Source organism: Antechinus flavipes, chromosome 1 (genome assembly GCF_016432865.1).
Source record: "Antechinus flavipes isolate AdamAnt ecotype Samford, QLD, Australia chromosome 1, AdamAnt_v2, whole genome shotgun sequence".
Taxonomy (NCBI): domain Eukaryota; kingdom Metazoa; phylum Chordata; class Mammalia; order Dasyuromorphia; family Dasyuridae; genus Antechinus; species Antechinus flavipes.
The window spans coordinates 378,447,957-378,463,893 of NC_067398.1; the positions used below are offsets into that span (position 1 = coordinate 378,447,957).

Genomic DNA, 15,937 nt, shown 5'->3' on the forward strand with positions numbered 1-15,937 from the left:
ACATTGAGTGCCTTGGAGTATAAAACAAACCATATTTGTAGGCTTAAGTGTTTAGTTAGAGAGCCTGAGGTAAAGAACTTCTTCAGTGATTTTGTGTTCTACTTGCTTCTGCTATTCATGAGAAAGGATTAGACTGCATTAGGAAGTCAGTGAGAGATGCTGTCAGGTCAGAAAACTTGAGGGTGCCATGATAAACAACAGTAATATTATAGGAGGTAAGGGGATTCTGTAACTTTCACTAAGGTAGTTATCTCCCACAGTATTTTTAAACACTATTTTGTGTTTTAATCTGGGGAGTCTCCAACATTTTTCTATGTGGATGAGAAACCCTGTCTCTTCCTTTCCATACTGATATCCCCTTAATATAGGGGGGGAAAGCTGATGTTTCTACAAGAATTAGATTTGGCGATCTGGGTCAGCTTGTAAACATACATGAGAATATCATAAAGTAGTGATATACCTTCTACTTTGCCAGTCCTAGCAGGTCTGGGACACTGAATTAATGAAACTTTAGAAGGCTGGAGCAATATTTTCACTCTACTAAATAAACTACAAAACATAATTCAAAATGTAAACAGATCATCCCATGTTAGAATCTTTACAAACTGTTAAGACATTAGAGTTGATAGAGACAATAATTATCTAATTTAGCATGGTTCAGTATCACTGATCTGATCTTACAAGGAGATGTTTTGGGCCAAAACCTGAAACAAGGTACTGAGTAGATACAATGCTTGTGTTCACACCTTTACTCATTGGAGTTCACATGTTTGGGAGATTTTAGGGTTTAGTATGAGATATCCGGATTCACACCTCCCTTGAAGCTCTTAGGGCCAGAGAGCACGCTGGAAGATATCCCACAATCCCACTCTCTCAGATATAAGAAGCAGACAGAAGCTCTCGGAGAGAGTTCAGCTGAATTAGGTTGGAGAGGAACATGCTGGGACAGACGCAGAGCACTCTGGGAGAGCCAGAAGCCCTCTCTCGGAGGCAAGAGAGATTCATTCCATTTTCCATTGGCTGGCTGGAGGCTGAAGAAAGCAGAGGCAGAAGCAAAGGACGATCTGCAAGAGCTCTTAGAACCAAACCAAGCAGAGAGAGAGGCCTCAACTAACCAGGCTATTTTGGAAGGAGAAAATAAACGTTCGCATTTTGTCGCCTGGCTGCATTTTGAGGTGATTATTACTTTCAACTGCAACTAAGGCTGCCTCCAGAAAACCTCCCCAAGAAACCTGCTCTCTCCCAGAGAGAACTATTATTTTAAAGAAGAAAAACACCACACATAGTAATTGAAATCTAGCCACTTAAAATTTTGTTTTCTATGGTAAAATGTGTTGCAAGTTCCAAATGCCCTAAGACGTGTTGGAAGGCAATTCGTTTCTCAACTGAAGATTTTAAAATTGGCATGAACCAATTCAGGACATATTTATGGATAGCTGTCATATGACATTTTAAACTATTTTATTTATATCTTTTGTCTCTATAGTATGGTTATTTCCCATTACACCAAATCAGATTAACATGTCATTTTTGACAAAAAAAAAATCAATCATAAAAGAGTATCTGATATAAAAACTCTGTATTATAGTATATATTTTTATTCTAGTAGTCCCTGCATTCTCTCTCATAAGGAAAAAGATATATATTGTTATCTCTTCTTTACGCAGAATTCAACTTCTTTTTAGAGCTTTTTTTTCATTTATATAATTGTGGTCATGGTATATGTTGATTTCTTGATTCTGCTTATCTCATTTTGTATCAATTTATATAAATCATCTTATATTTATCTTATCTGTTAATATATATTCTATCACATTCACATTCCATAATTTTTTCATTTATTCTCATAGTTCCCCTCCTCCCATTTTGTCTCTAAGTCCTTTGTTTCACTATGAGCAACATACATTGTATATTTGTTTTTGTCTTTACTTCTTTTGTGAAATAATGGGGAGCTAGGATATGAATAGTTCCCTTTTATAATGGTGTCAGCCCTGTCTTCTTGTCTTTCCCTACTACTCTTCTACAAAAACTGCATATCCCTGTGAGTATGACTCCCTGCCATTTACTTCTCTCCCAAGTTGTAGTTCCCCATCTCTAATTGCTGTCACTTCAGATACAGTCTGTCTAAAATCAAGCATATTATTATCTTCTACCCCAGACCTCCTTATTTCTGACAATATTTCATCCAATCACTCAGCCTTGAAATCGGTGTCACCTTTGACTTCCCCTTTTTCCTCACTTTCCATATTCAATCCCCAAATTCCTTCCTAACTGATTTTTGTATTTTAATGGGGATAATAATACTACTAGCTCCTAAGCATAGGGTTGTTGTGAGGACCAAATATGTTAATATATATAAATATATGTATAAAACTTAGCAAACCCGCAACTTTCAATATTGTAAACTGGAGTACTCATGATTACTGCTACACAACCATAGCCTTCCTAGATGGTTTCCCTCTGCTCCTCTTTGCTTGACTATCTTAGACATCATTAAGACACTTCATTCATTCAATCAATCACTTATGTAGTCATTTATTTATATCTATCCTCCAAACACTCAAATGTAAATCCAACCAACACCAGAACCAATGATCTTGTGGTCAGTGTTCTTAAAGTTTTGCTTGTCTTGTGTTGTTTTCCTCAAAAACATTAAAGGGCTCCCCATATCTGTGGGATAAAGTCCAAACTCTGAAGATTAGTGTTCAAAGACCTTCTTAATCTGACCCTAATCTACTTTTCCAATTTCTGCCACTACTCCCTGGTAGACAGATGTACCAACCTGGCCCCCATTCTCAGACACAATTTTCTCCTACCTACCTCTTACCTCCTACCCCAGTTCTTTATTCAGCTCTTTTCTCTGTGATATAGGCAAATGTTTCTGCCTGCCTATGCCAAATTCTACTTAGTTTTGAAGAACCCAGTTCAAATTCTATCTGAAAACATACTTTCATCATGACAGTGCACAATGATCACTTCTTCCTCAGAAACCTTCTGATAATTTTGTCTACATCAAAATCCATTATTTTTGGCAATTATATGCTGCTTTTTGTTATGTAACTGTTCTGTATATGTTTTATGTCTCCAACTGATTTATAAATTTCACAAGGTCAAGAGCCATGTCTTTTTTTGCATGCTACTTATGTTCATCCAATTAACACTTATCTACTGCATGCACTATGTTGGAGTAGGGAGGGTAGTGAAAACCCAAGATAACAAAACTATTATTATCTCACCAAACTCCTATGGGATTTGGCATTTGGAAAATTCTTAGATGATCCTATTAGAGAAAATGATACTCATGTGAATGAATAGAGAATATAATGAATAGACTCATTTGAGTGCAGGAAAGCATTAACCATGCTTTAGTACCAATAAGGAGAGAAGCATGTCTTCTTTCCTTCCCTTTTGCTTTCTTTCATTCAAGAAATTTGGAAAAGCAACCCAAGGACTTTGTAAAAGAGGCTAGATTGGACGATATAGCATTAATATCTTGAGTCTAATTCTCCCCTTAGAGCTAAACAGTTCATAGTTTAAAAAAAAAAAAAAAGATGAAAACAAAGGTTTGCCAAATGCAAACCAGAAAAGAAAATGTTCAGAAACCTGCTGATTTAGGGTTAAGGTTACATTGTGTTATGTAATAGCAACACCCACTGGCCACATAGAGAACACTTCAGCACATTGTTAGCCTTTAGCCTTTTTTTTTTTTTTTTAATGCAAGTTATTGTACTTCCCTGGGATAACCAAAGAAAGAATGAGAGCAAAACTGTCAAATATAGAAACTGGGATAGGATTTCCATTAAAAATTATTCCAGAAAAGTTAAAATAGACTAGATTATGGCAGAAAGTTTTGGCAAATCAAAGGATTCATTAGAACCACAGGGGAAGGTAACATCAGAGAATTCCAATATCATATTCTTTATTTTCTGCCCAAAACTCCAGAGTCAGCACAAAGCTCACCAAACTTGTAGTAAAAATGAATCTTACCTTATTCTTTTCCTCTTTTGCTTATTTCAGATTATTTATATAATCAGTAAGAGTGAAAGCTTATCATTTTTTTTTATTCTTTTTATTTTCAAAACATATACAAGGATAATTTTTCAACACTGATCCTTGCAAAACCTTGTGTTTTTCTTCCCACTCCTTCCCCTAGATAGCAAGTAATCCAATATGTTAAACATGGTAAAAATATATGTTAAATCCAATATAAGCATATATATTTATACAATTATCTTGCTGTACAAGAAAAATAGATCAAAAAGGAAAAAAATGAGAAAGAAAATAAAATTCACCTAAACAACAAAAGAAGTGAAAATATTATGTTGTGATCCACCCTCAGTTCCTACAGTCCTCTCTCTGGGTGTAGATGGCTCGCTCCATCACACAATCATTGGAACGGACCTATCAGTTTACTTTAATAAGATTACCTTTCTAATGGTAAGGAAAAAACGTTCAATTATCTATTCTTTAAAATATAAGCAATTTCTGATACATGTTCTAGTAAAATAAAAGCAATCTATAATATATACATAGCTTTTTATGATGGGAACTCAAACCAGCTTGTTCTCTCCTTAAGACCAAAATCCTTTAATCAGATCATCCCAACTTCTCCCAGATTTCTTCAAATATCATTTATCTCCCCATCTCTTTCCTTGTTTCTCCTTCCTTCCTTTTGTTCTAGACTTTTGTGTGTGTGTGACTTGCTCAAGATCATACAGCTAGGAAGTATTAAGTCTCTAAGTTTAGATTTGAACTCAGGTCCTCCTGCCTTCAGGGCTGGTGCTCTATCCACTGAGCCACCTAGCTGCCCCGCCTTCCTTCCTTTTGTCTATAAAAATTACCCCTTCCCAAATCATATCACAAAATCATCTTTGGATTTTGTCTGTGACCTTTTCTTGTGAATAAAGATATATTTTGGCAGGGAAAATGCTCTAAATTTGTGAATTTGTCACAAGTTTTACACTTTACCTTTCAAAGCAATAATTGTTCTTCCAACCTCATCATTTATACTTTTTGAAATCAATCAAGAAATTTTTAAGAGCATGTTCTCTAACAGGCACAGGGCTAGACACTAGTTATACAAAAACAAAAATGAAACAATCCCTGCCCTTCAAAAGCTTCCAGTCTAATGAGGAAAACAGCATATACATGAATAATAAGATGCAAAATATGTACAGATTTAAATACAAGGTAATTGAGGTTGGGGAGATGACACCAAAAGCTCAGGGAATCAGCTCTGATGGGAACTATAGGTTCCAGAAAACATAGATATGAGGAGAAAATACATTCCAAGCGTGAGTGACAGTATATACAAAGGCAAAATGACCTTATCTCATTAACACACTAGGTCTACCTCAATGACTGAATTGTATGTAGTTTTTTTCTTTGTTTTATGATAAGGTTGCTCTATGGCAATAAACAACTTTGCTGAAAGAGGAGCCATATTTTTAAATGCATACCTCCGACACAGCACAAGATTTGAGGGGTGCATATATATGGTGGTGATACTAAGCAGTAGGAGTGGTACAGGTGAAGGATATAAAATAGTTCATGAAGGAAAGTAACATATATATAATCCACAGCTTTACCAAAGTCATTATCTCCCTTCTACAGCCAAAGGAAAATCTAGAACCCCATTTCTTCTCTACAGAAGTTAGAAGCCAGAAAAACTAAAACTTCCCTTCTCTCAAGTTGTCATCCACAGGTAAGAGATCATTAAATAATCGGCTTCCACTAATGAGGAGTCTTATGCAAAGTATTTTGGGCCTAAAAGTAGAAGAGTAATTTTGAGCCAGGTTGTGAATGGCTTTAAAAACCAAACAGAGGCGCTCATATTTGACTCTAGAAGTAATAGAGAAGCACTGGACTGTGTTCAGGAGGAGAATAATATAACCAGACCTGTGCTTTCCTCCTCCATCATTTCATTGTTGTCTTCACAACAGCCCTACCAAGGAGGCTTGATATGTGCCGTTATTCCTATTTTACAGAAGAAGAAACTGAGGATCAAATAAATGAATTATTTTGCCTTTTTATTCTATTCGTGTTGTTTCTAGACCTTTCATTTTGACCCACAAGACTAATAAACCCAACACAATGCACTTGGCTAGAAAGATACAACTGAGAGCAGAGCTGAGGTCTTTTTGTCTTACAACCAGCCCTCTTTATTAAACCAGGCTGCTTCTGACAAAGGAGGGAATGTGAATATGAGCTACCCCTAGCTTCTTACCTTCAGCTGTGAGGACCATAATCTTTTGCTTCAGGTCTATTAAGGGTTTAATTAAACAGAGTCGAGGCTCCTGCTTCTGACTGAGGCAAATTCCATTGTGATTTACCACCATCCAATTTCGATCATATAACAATCCTTGGTTTCCAATTGGCCATTTGGTAACCTGAGAGGGAATCCATAAAAGTTACCATTAAAAATGCAGACCCACTTTCAGAAAGAACTCTTTACATAAATTAATGCATAAATATTTTTAGCATAGTTTGTACACTGAATTCCTAAAAGAGATTATAATTTAATTACATAATATTATATAATTACAACTATTTAATTATAATTAAAGGGCAGCTAGGTGGCACAGTAGTTAGAGTGATGAACCTGGAGTCAGAAATTTTCATCTTCCTAAATTCAAATCTGGCCTCAGACACTTCCTAGCTATATGACCCTGAACCAGTCATTTAGCCCTGTCTGCCTCAATTTCCTCATATGTAAAATGGGAGATGTATTAAATTAGATAGCCTTTGAAGCCTCTTTTAGAGAACATGAGCTCATGCATGTCCATTTTATCTCCTTTTAAAGCTAGGCCTACAGTCAGTCTGCTCTTTGAATTTTTTTTCTTCTGATTTTGAGATCCAAAAGACCAAAAGAAGAAGTACAGAAAAATCTGTATTTTTGGTTCTTTACATACACTAGTGACCACCTCTCTCAGAATTTGGTAGGGAGATTAAAGCCAGACCTTAGGTGCTGCCTCATCAAGGAGTTGACCTTTTGAGGCTAACAGGTTAATTTTGTAAAATGTAAATTGCATTTTTGGCTTTTATTGTACAGTCAATACCAGGAAATTTCTGTGTTGAGTTTTGTGTCTTTGTAGCATTTTAGATATTGTGAGTTTGTACTTTTGTTGTGTAGAATGGAAGAAAATTGTATTAAATAAACCTCAAGGATTGTTCTTTTAGCTCCAAAAAGAGCATCTCTTAAACACAGAATGAATTATTTGCAGTAGGACCACAAAATTCAGAGCTGTAAGGGATGTTAGAGTTCAACCCTCCCTCATTTTATAGACAAGGAAACTGAAGTAAAGAGAAATTAGACAACTTGGCCATGGTCACACTGTTAGTAAATTGTAATGGGCTGAAGCTCTTAAAGCTCTCACTGCACTAAGGTCCCAAGCACGTGAGGTTAAATAGCAATTGGACAATACTCCATTAATATATGCGTGGAGAAAGAATTGCCCCACCCACTCTCTGTGCAAGCTCTGTTGTATAGAAAATGACGTAGAGATGATTTGGTGAGTAGAGTGAGAGAGGCAGAGGCATTCTCTGGAGGATTCATGTCGTGATTGCTTTCACTTCGTACCACCATTTCCCCTTCACCTCTGCAAAGAATAAAGATCAAGGATTTTCCCTTATTCTGACTCTGATTGATTTCAATATACTCTGCGTGCTAAACACAGTCATCACATTTGGCGCCCAATGTGGGGCCCAAGGACCCTACTTTCACTGAAGAAGTCTCTGGTGACCAGAAAATTAGGTGAGTATTGTAATAGACAAACAGGGAACTTACTTTGTTAAGGGCTAAACTAGTAATCTTTTCTGGCTGAAATGGGACAGATGTTAGGAAAAGATTCTCCTCCATCGCCACCCCCACCCCTGCCCTGAAGTGGCACTATAGAAAACCTGCTTAAGCTGATTTAGGAACAAGTCTTAATTATAACTTGGGAGGAGATCGCTAGACTTCTGAGTACATTAAAATGCACCTCCCCTTGGTTCTTAGAGGAAGAGCAAATCTCTCAGATAATTGGAGATTAATAGGGCAACAGCTCTCTGAATATTACAATGAAAAAGGTACTCGTTCAATTTCCATTGAAGCATTCTATGTATACAACATAATACAGTTGGCCTTAAAGAATCCTGCAAGTTATAGAAAAAAAGAAAAGTTCTAGGAATGGCCAGATGAGGAAGTGTGAGGAAAAAGAGGAAGACAATGAACAGATTAATGGCCATATCCATCACAGAGAGATGGAGAAGATCCTTGAAATGAAGGAGAAGACCCAAGAAACATTGGGTGGTTCTGTTGCTGGCTGTGCCCACCACTGAAAGAACATGGCAGTTATGGAGTTTGTTTGACTCATGGACATCAAAAATTGTTGGACTTCAAAACCCTCTGGAATCATTAAATTCTCTGAGACATGATAAGACTGTTGTAGGACTTGAAAACCCTCAGGAATCATTGGATTCTCTGAGACATGATAAGACTGTTGTAGGACTTGAAAACCCTTAGGAATCATTGGATTCTCTGAGACATGATAAGAGTGTTGTAAGACTTGAAAGATACCCCCTGGAGAAGTGAAGTCTGTTCCTCTCTAGCCTATGGATCCCTTGCCTCCAGGCACAGTAGGCTTGACCATTTCACCTCTTGACAATACTTACAAAACAGTGTCCATTCACACACTGATGTGGGAAACTGGGGAATGTATAGATAATATCCCAGTCACTAATACAGGTAGATAATGTGTGACGTCACCCAGGAGAAGCAGTAGCATCAGGTTTACTGATACAGACTCCTAATAGGCAACCTGGTGATAGTCGCCCAGATTCTGACTCCAAGCCACAAAATCCAGGAATATTCTGGACAGCAGCTGTAACAGCTGACCGACCTATGCTCACGATCTATATAAATGGCCTACCATTAGAAGGATTAGACACAGATGCAGATCGTACAGTCATTAGAGGTGCCAACTGGCCCAGTCACTGGCCAAAGATTACGGAAGACACCTACATGTCTGGCGTAGGGGGATCAATAGCAGCTGAAGTTAGTGCTGCCCCTATGAGATGGACTTTTGAAGGCAAAACAGGAGTTTTTACTCCTTTTATAGTTGAAAAAATCCCCATCAATCTGTGGGGAAGAGACATTTTATAACAATTAGGATTACAAATGTGTACTTTGGTTTTTTAGGCAGGGCTGCTGTTGAAAGCCTGCCAACACTTTCCCCTGTTCCTCTCCAATGGAAAACTGATACACCAGTGTGGATAGAACAGTGGCCCTTAGCTAGTGACAAAATCCAGGCCTTATTATATATAATATAGGAGCAACTTGATCAAGCACACTTACAACCTTCTCTAAGTCCTTGGAATTCCCCAATATTTGTTGTAAAAAAGAAATCTGGAAAATGGAGGATATTGACTGATTTAAGAAAAGTGAATGAACAAATGTTTTTTACACCACATCAAGCCTGCACTGACTGTGGGGAGAGTCATCACTAATAGCCTCTGCGTTATTGCTATGTGCTTGTGTAATATTCCCATGCTGATGGGTTTGTGCATACCTGTTTCTAATAAGAGCCTTCAGCCCAGAAACCCACTAGCAACCCCCACTTCCCTTTGGTGCTTTTCACTTCCCTTCCTGAGATGTCAGGGGGGGTCGTGATCACCTCCTTTTCAGTGTTTTCATCTCCTTTCCTGAGAAGTCAGAGAGGGTGTGATCACCTCCTCTTGGGGGCTCTCACCTCCCTGAAAGGTCAGGGATGGCCACCTGTGTTCTAAAACAAAAAAAAAGCAGGAGATGTTATGGGCTGAAGCTCTGGAAATTCTCATTGCACTGAGGTCCCTCTTAGCACTTGAGGCTAATTAACAATTGGACAATACTCTATTAATATATGCTTGGAGAAAGAATGGCCCTGCCCACTCTCAGTGTATGCTTGATGTGTTGTATAAGAGATTTCATAGAGGATTTGGTGGGTGGAGCGTGAGAGCCAGAGGCACTGCTGGCGGATTCGTGTTGCGATTGCTCTCACTTCATATTGCCATTCCCCTTCACCTCTGCAAAGAATAAAGATCAAGGATTTTCCCTTATCCTGAGTTCCTGACTCCGGCTGATTTTAAAATACGGAGTCATCATAGTAAATGCCTTCAGTAAGATTTGAACTCAGTAAAATATAAGCCCCTTGATGGTTTTGTTATGCCAGTATTCTCTTAGAGCCTAACAGTGTCATGCATATTATGGGCATCTAGTAAGTGTTTATTGGATTGGATTGTCCAGAGAGAATATCTGTCTATCAATCAACCAGTCAATAAGCTCCACCAGGCTCTGTGCTAGGTCCTAGAGATAGAAAAATGAACCAGGAGAAGTGGACATAAAATAACCCATAAAATAAATTCCAATTATAGCAAGGATATCTCTAAGTGAGAGAATTGGAATAATAAGAAAAGTAAGTGCAACAGAATTTCAGAAGTTCTCAAGAGATTTTGTGTCATCCCTTGGTTTTTTCAGTAATGGTAAAGCATTCTAAGTAAGATAATCTAAGTAAGATAATCATAATGGACAGAAGCATACTAAAGCAATAATAATGATGACAATAACTAACATTTTGTATAGGGGATACAAAGCTTTCAAAACACCTTGTGCATTGTCTCATAGTGTATTAGATCTATCTCAAGGACTATATTGTATGCAATATTTTTTCTTTGTTTTAATATGAAATTGCTGTATGGAGATTAAAAACTACATTAAAAGAGAAGCCCTCCCAAGGCCATGTTTAAAATACTTACCTCCAAGGCAGCACAAGATTTGATGGGATAAATAAAGATGTTGGTGATGGTAGGTGGTGGGAACCCTCCATCTAGTGCTGCTGTAGAGACCAATGGAGCAATATTTTGGCCATCTCCTGGCTCAGTCTTAGAAGATTGCAAATCCATGCTTTTCACAGTCACAGAGGAATTGTTCAGTTCAGCCTGGAGGAGGACATCTTCCCAAAGACATTTCCCAGGTTCATTCCTGTTGACCCTTGCATCTTGTTCCACAGGTTCTACTGATATGGCAGCAGTTTTCCCAGGAGTCACTGGGAAGGGAAGTCTACTATCTGCTTTACCTAACCTGGTTGCTATTATGAACTTCAGAAAAGTCTGAGCATCTTCAAAAGTTGACATGTAACCAAATGATATTCTTACTGAGCCAGTGGGGTGACCATCAATGATATCTATGTCATCCCCACAGATATGACCAGCCTAGGAATAAAAAGAAAATCATAAGCCCACAGTAATATTCTTTCTTTGTTGTTTTATTTCTCATGAATAATACTCAGAACTAATTTTAAAAACATGATTAATAGAGAAAAAAGGAATTGTCACATTAACAAATTAATGAGCATTTGTTAATCATCTATTATTCTATTCAGTTCAAGAAAAAAGGAAATCCAGGGCAGCTAATCGGTGCAGTGACAGAACACCAGCCCTGAAGTCAGGAGACCCTGAGTTCAAATATGACTTCAGACACTTAACACTCTGAATGACAAAGATAATTTATGTTGGGTATGCTGAAAAACAAGACTACATAGAATTGGTAGACACATAGTCCCAATGGCTTCAAACATCAAGCGGGAGTCTCATCTTGACTTAATAGCCAAAAAGGAGCTACTATAAGAGACAGCATTTCAATGGGCCTAGAGGACTAGTCTCTGAATCAAGAAGACTAAGCTCACCTTCTGCTTTTGACATATACAAGCTTGGTGTTTTAACCTTAATCTGGAAACTTCCAAAAATATAAATTATGAATTGCCAATGTACACTGGTCAAAGGAGTTTCTGCACATGCAATGCCAGAACCAAAAAAACACCTGACAGATAAAAATATTGAAAAATTTTGAGTAGGGAATAAATTTGGAGTCTTGGAGTCTTGGCGAACTTGTTTTTGAATCATGGATGAAACTATTTACTCTCTATGTGATCCTGAACAAATCAGTGAAACTTCCTAGTCCTCGGTTTCCATACCTGTAAAATGAGGATTGAAATAAATGATCTTTGAGCTTCAGTCCACCTAGAAGATCATGATCTCATGAGGAAAGTAGCATTTTAGAAACATTAACCTGGCCATTCTGTGTTGTGTACTGAGTCTCATTAGGAGCCTAATGCAAAAATGACAGAATATTAAAGGATCCAGGAAAATATATTCCAGTAAAAATGGAATAGAAAGATGAGTATTAGATTATTAGAGCTAGAATGCATCTCAGAGATCAGGTAGTTCAATCCCAATTTTACAGAGCTAGAAACAGAGACCTTGAAAAGGTTACCTGGAGAGTGAGTCACTTGACTTACTCAACTCATACAGTAAGTTAGTAGCAGAAAATCCTAGAGCCATTTTTGAAGAATATTTAGTTAATCCTCCTGGAAGAGTTAGAGAGAAACAGATGAAGTTAACATGCACAAAAATGTGAAAAGTATTATAATGATTAAAGGACTTCCCAAAGGAATAATTTATCAAAAAGTCTATGCTAAGGGATATGAATTTCCATTAATATTAAAAGAACATACAGTGACTCTACACTTTGCTCCCAGACACAGATTATTTACTTTTGAAGATCCAGCAGTGGAAAAATCCTCATTTTGATATCATGAAAACTTTGCCTAAACATTAACTCAGAAAATCTAGGAAATATTTTAATTCAGTGAAAGTTTTGCTATCTGCTAATCTGGGAGAAATAAGATACCAGTTAGTCAAAAATTTCTATCTGGTTATGAGACAGTGACTCTTACCCAAAATTAAATCAGAGATCCTCAAAGAAAAAAGCAAAAGGGGATTTATTTAAATCTTGGGAGAAAGGACAACTCCCAAAAGACAAGATGTCAGTAGAGGAGTGCAAAGTGTAAACTGCAAACACAGGCTTACATAGACCCTAACCAGAAGCCCCCACCCTGCCCTCTGATCTTTTCTCCCATTGGCTGGAGAGTTCTCATTTGCCCAGAGACTAAATATAGACCCCAGAACACACTTTACCATAATAGTTAATGAAAAGGGTGGAGATACAGGAGGGAAATGTTTATCTAAAATAATCAAACATCTTTTCACTATAGCTTGATTTGTTATTGCAAAGTCTCAAGTCACAATTAGGGGATAGGTGGAAGCCACATCCTTATGAGAGGGTCTTCACTCAGTTTATCCTATTCATGGTCTTTAAAATTAACACCTAAATTAGAGCAGGTTTCGCCTTTCCTTTATTCTCCCTCTTAAGAGCCATACATGTCTGAAAGAACAGTGGAATAGATGTTTAAATCCTCATTATTTATGAAAGTCTTAGAAGACAGAGACCAGTTTCTTTCTATTCTTCACTCGCTAACAAAATCAATAAAAGCAGCTCCTTGTTTAATGTCCCTCTCTTCTAATTATCTTCTAATTTATTTAATTATCTTCAGAATTAGGTGCAGATATTGAATAGCTCTTATCATAGGATTACCTATCTTCAGAGTTTTTATTGTTCCAAGTATTGGATAGCACCATGGACACTACTAAATTTATAATCCCTTAAAATCCCACATATAATCCTATGTGGTTTTTGACTAGGTGGCGTAGTAGATAGAGCCAGGAAGACTCATTTTCCTGAATTCAAATCTGTGTAACCCCGAAGTGTGTGTGTGTGTGTGTGTGTGTGTGTGTGTATGTGTATGTTGTGTGTACACATAATCCTGCCACTGTATAATCCCAACCAAGTCACTTACCACTATATACTTCAGTTTTTCATATGTAAAATGATCCAGAGAAAGAGGCAAATGTAGCTAAAATGACTAATAAACAATGTGTACTTTGTACAGAACTTTAATGCTATGGGAATGACCAGGGGGCAGAAATTTCCTTACATCACAATAAAATTTTAATGAGTTTTTTTTTTTTTTTAACAAAGGCCAATTGGCATAGAATCATAAGATTTAGGGTCAGAGGAAATCTGACATTAACCATTTCCTTGACCGATAAGGAAACAGGCTGATCAAGGGGAGTATAAATTACTTACTCTAATTCAGACTGGCAACAAATTATTAGACCTGGCATGAATTTGAACCCATTTCTTCTGATCCCAAGTGCACATATCAATCACAAGATCTTATTTGATTGGAAAACACCTAAAAGGTCACCTAAACAACTGTAAAACTGACATTTCTTTTTTCAGTTCCTGACAAGCAATTATTTTTTTTCTATTTGAAGACCTTCAGTGATGGGAAACTCATTAACTCATAGTACAACTGATTCAACTTGTTGGACAATTCTGATTGGGAAAATTTTCTTTTTGGGGGTGGGGATGGGTTTGAAGTCTGCTTCTCATTAATTTCTACTCATTCGCCCTGGTTCTGTCCACTGTGGTCAAGGTGAACAGCATTTGGAAAAGGTGTGAAAGGTGCTGGTTTCTAGTTTAATGTTTAGGTGTTCATAGAACTATAGATTTAAAACCATAAAGCTAATTTTTTTGTTCTCTGTTCACTTTTTTCTTAATCAAATAAGAGTTTTTGTTCTAGGTATTACTTTAATTATTGCTATGGTTACTAGTTACTTGATTGGTGAATTTGATCAATAAAAATGACATTATTTTGTTGTTACATCTAGAACCCATAGAACCTTTCCTTCTGACTTGGAGCTAAAATCTTGCATATTTATTGTTTCCCCCATTAGAATTGTTGTTTGTCTTTCCTTTCAAAGTTATCATTGGATTAAGTCCTGACACATGCATATAAACTGGATTTGCGAGGCAGAATTGCACAGCATCCTCAGCCTTACCAAACTCTAGGATAACTGGTGATGGCTGAAATACAATGGATGACCTTGGTGTCTTGGATGTCTGATCAAGCACTTCACAGCACCTGCTTCAGCACCTTCATGACCTTAGGAACAAATTGCTCATTTCTCTGGGAGAAGTCTTTACATAGTTGGGATAGATATCCCCCTAACTCACTGTGGAGGGGGCTTATCCTTAACCTGATTACCCATCTGTACAGCCACAGGTGGAACTTGGGTGAAGATAGGCACCGAAGGTGGGTAAGTAGCCCTGAAAAAGGCTCAGCAAGCCCTCAGACCAGAATATAATTGCCTTAAGAGCAAGGACTGCCTTTCTTTTCTATTTTTATATTCAGCACTTAGCAAAGAGCTTTGATTATAGTTAAGTTCTCAAAAAATGCTTTATTCATTCAGTTATTCTGAATAAACTAAAATTTAGAAACTTGTATGGTTTGTTTACTCCCCACTATACCACAAATATACAACTTTTTCATGAAAACTAATTAAAGCCCAAGAAGATGGCAGAAAGAAGTTAAGATGTTATTTGTGCTCTTCCCATTTTTCTCAGAAACAATGGTAAGTCAAGTCTCCAAACAGATTCTGGAGTGACAAAGCCCACAAAAAAAGATTTTCCAGCTTAAAACAATTTAGATTGACTTCAGGAAAGGTCTGTCTCACTTGGGTAAAAGGTGAGAGCAGCCCAACATAGACAGAAACCAAAGCCCATTGGACCTGGATCAGAATGCTATGGCAGAGCAGGCCAGTTGTGAGACCTTCAGCCCCAGCACAAAAGGTAAACTTCAAGCTCCAGAATCCTAGCACAACGAGTTTAACCAAGCCAGGCCACCCAGCACAGTGGGTAAGCCATAAGCACCTGAGGCCCTGGCATGGAAAGCCACTGACTCCTGCCTCCCAGCATAAGCACTTGTGACCATGGTGCCCCATGGAGGGCCCCAGGAGCAGAGCTCAACTTTAACAGTCAAGAAACAGGCTAAAAAATGAGTAAGAAGCAGAAGGGATCTCTAACCATAGAAAGTAACCATGGTGACAGGGAATATCAAAACACAAACTCAGAAGAGGGCAACACTGTCAAAAGACCTACATGGGAAGTCTGAAGATGAATGGGTCTCAAGACCAAAAGGTCCTCTTAGAAGAGGCCAAATAAAAGAAGTAGAAGAAAAAT

General features: G+C 37.6%; 1 protein-coding gene across 1 annotated transcript in view; it reads right to left on the reverse strand.

Annotated features, from left to right (window-relative positions):
- Positions 1-15,937, reverse strand: part of MOCOS (molybdenum cofactor sulfurase) — a 105,673-nt gene that overhangs the window by 58,602 nt on the left and 31,134 nt on the right. Inside the window, 2 exon segments of the mRNA XM_051969755.1 lie at positions 6,227-6,389; positions 10,771-11,226. Of these exon segments, the coding sequence (XP_051825715.1) occupies positions 6,227-6,389; positions 10,771-11,226 (619 nt within the window).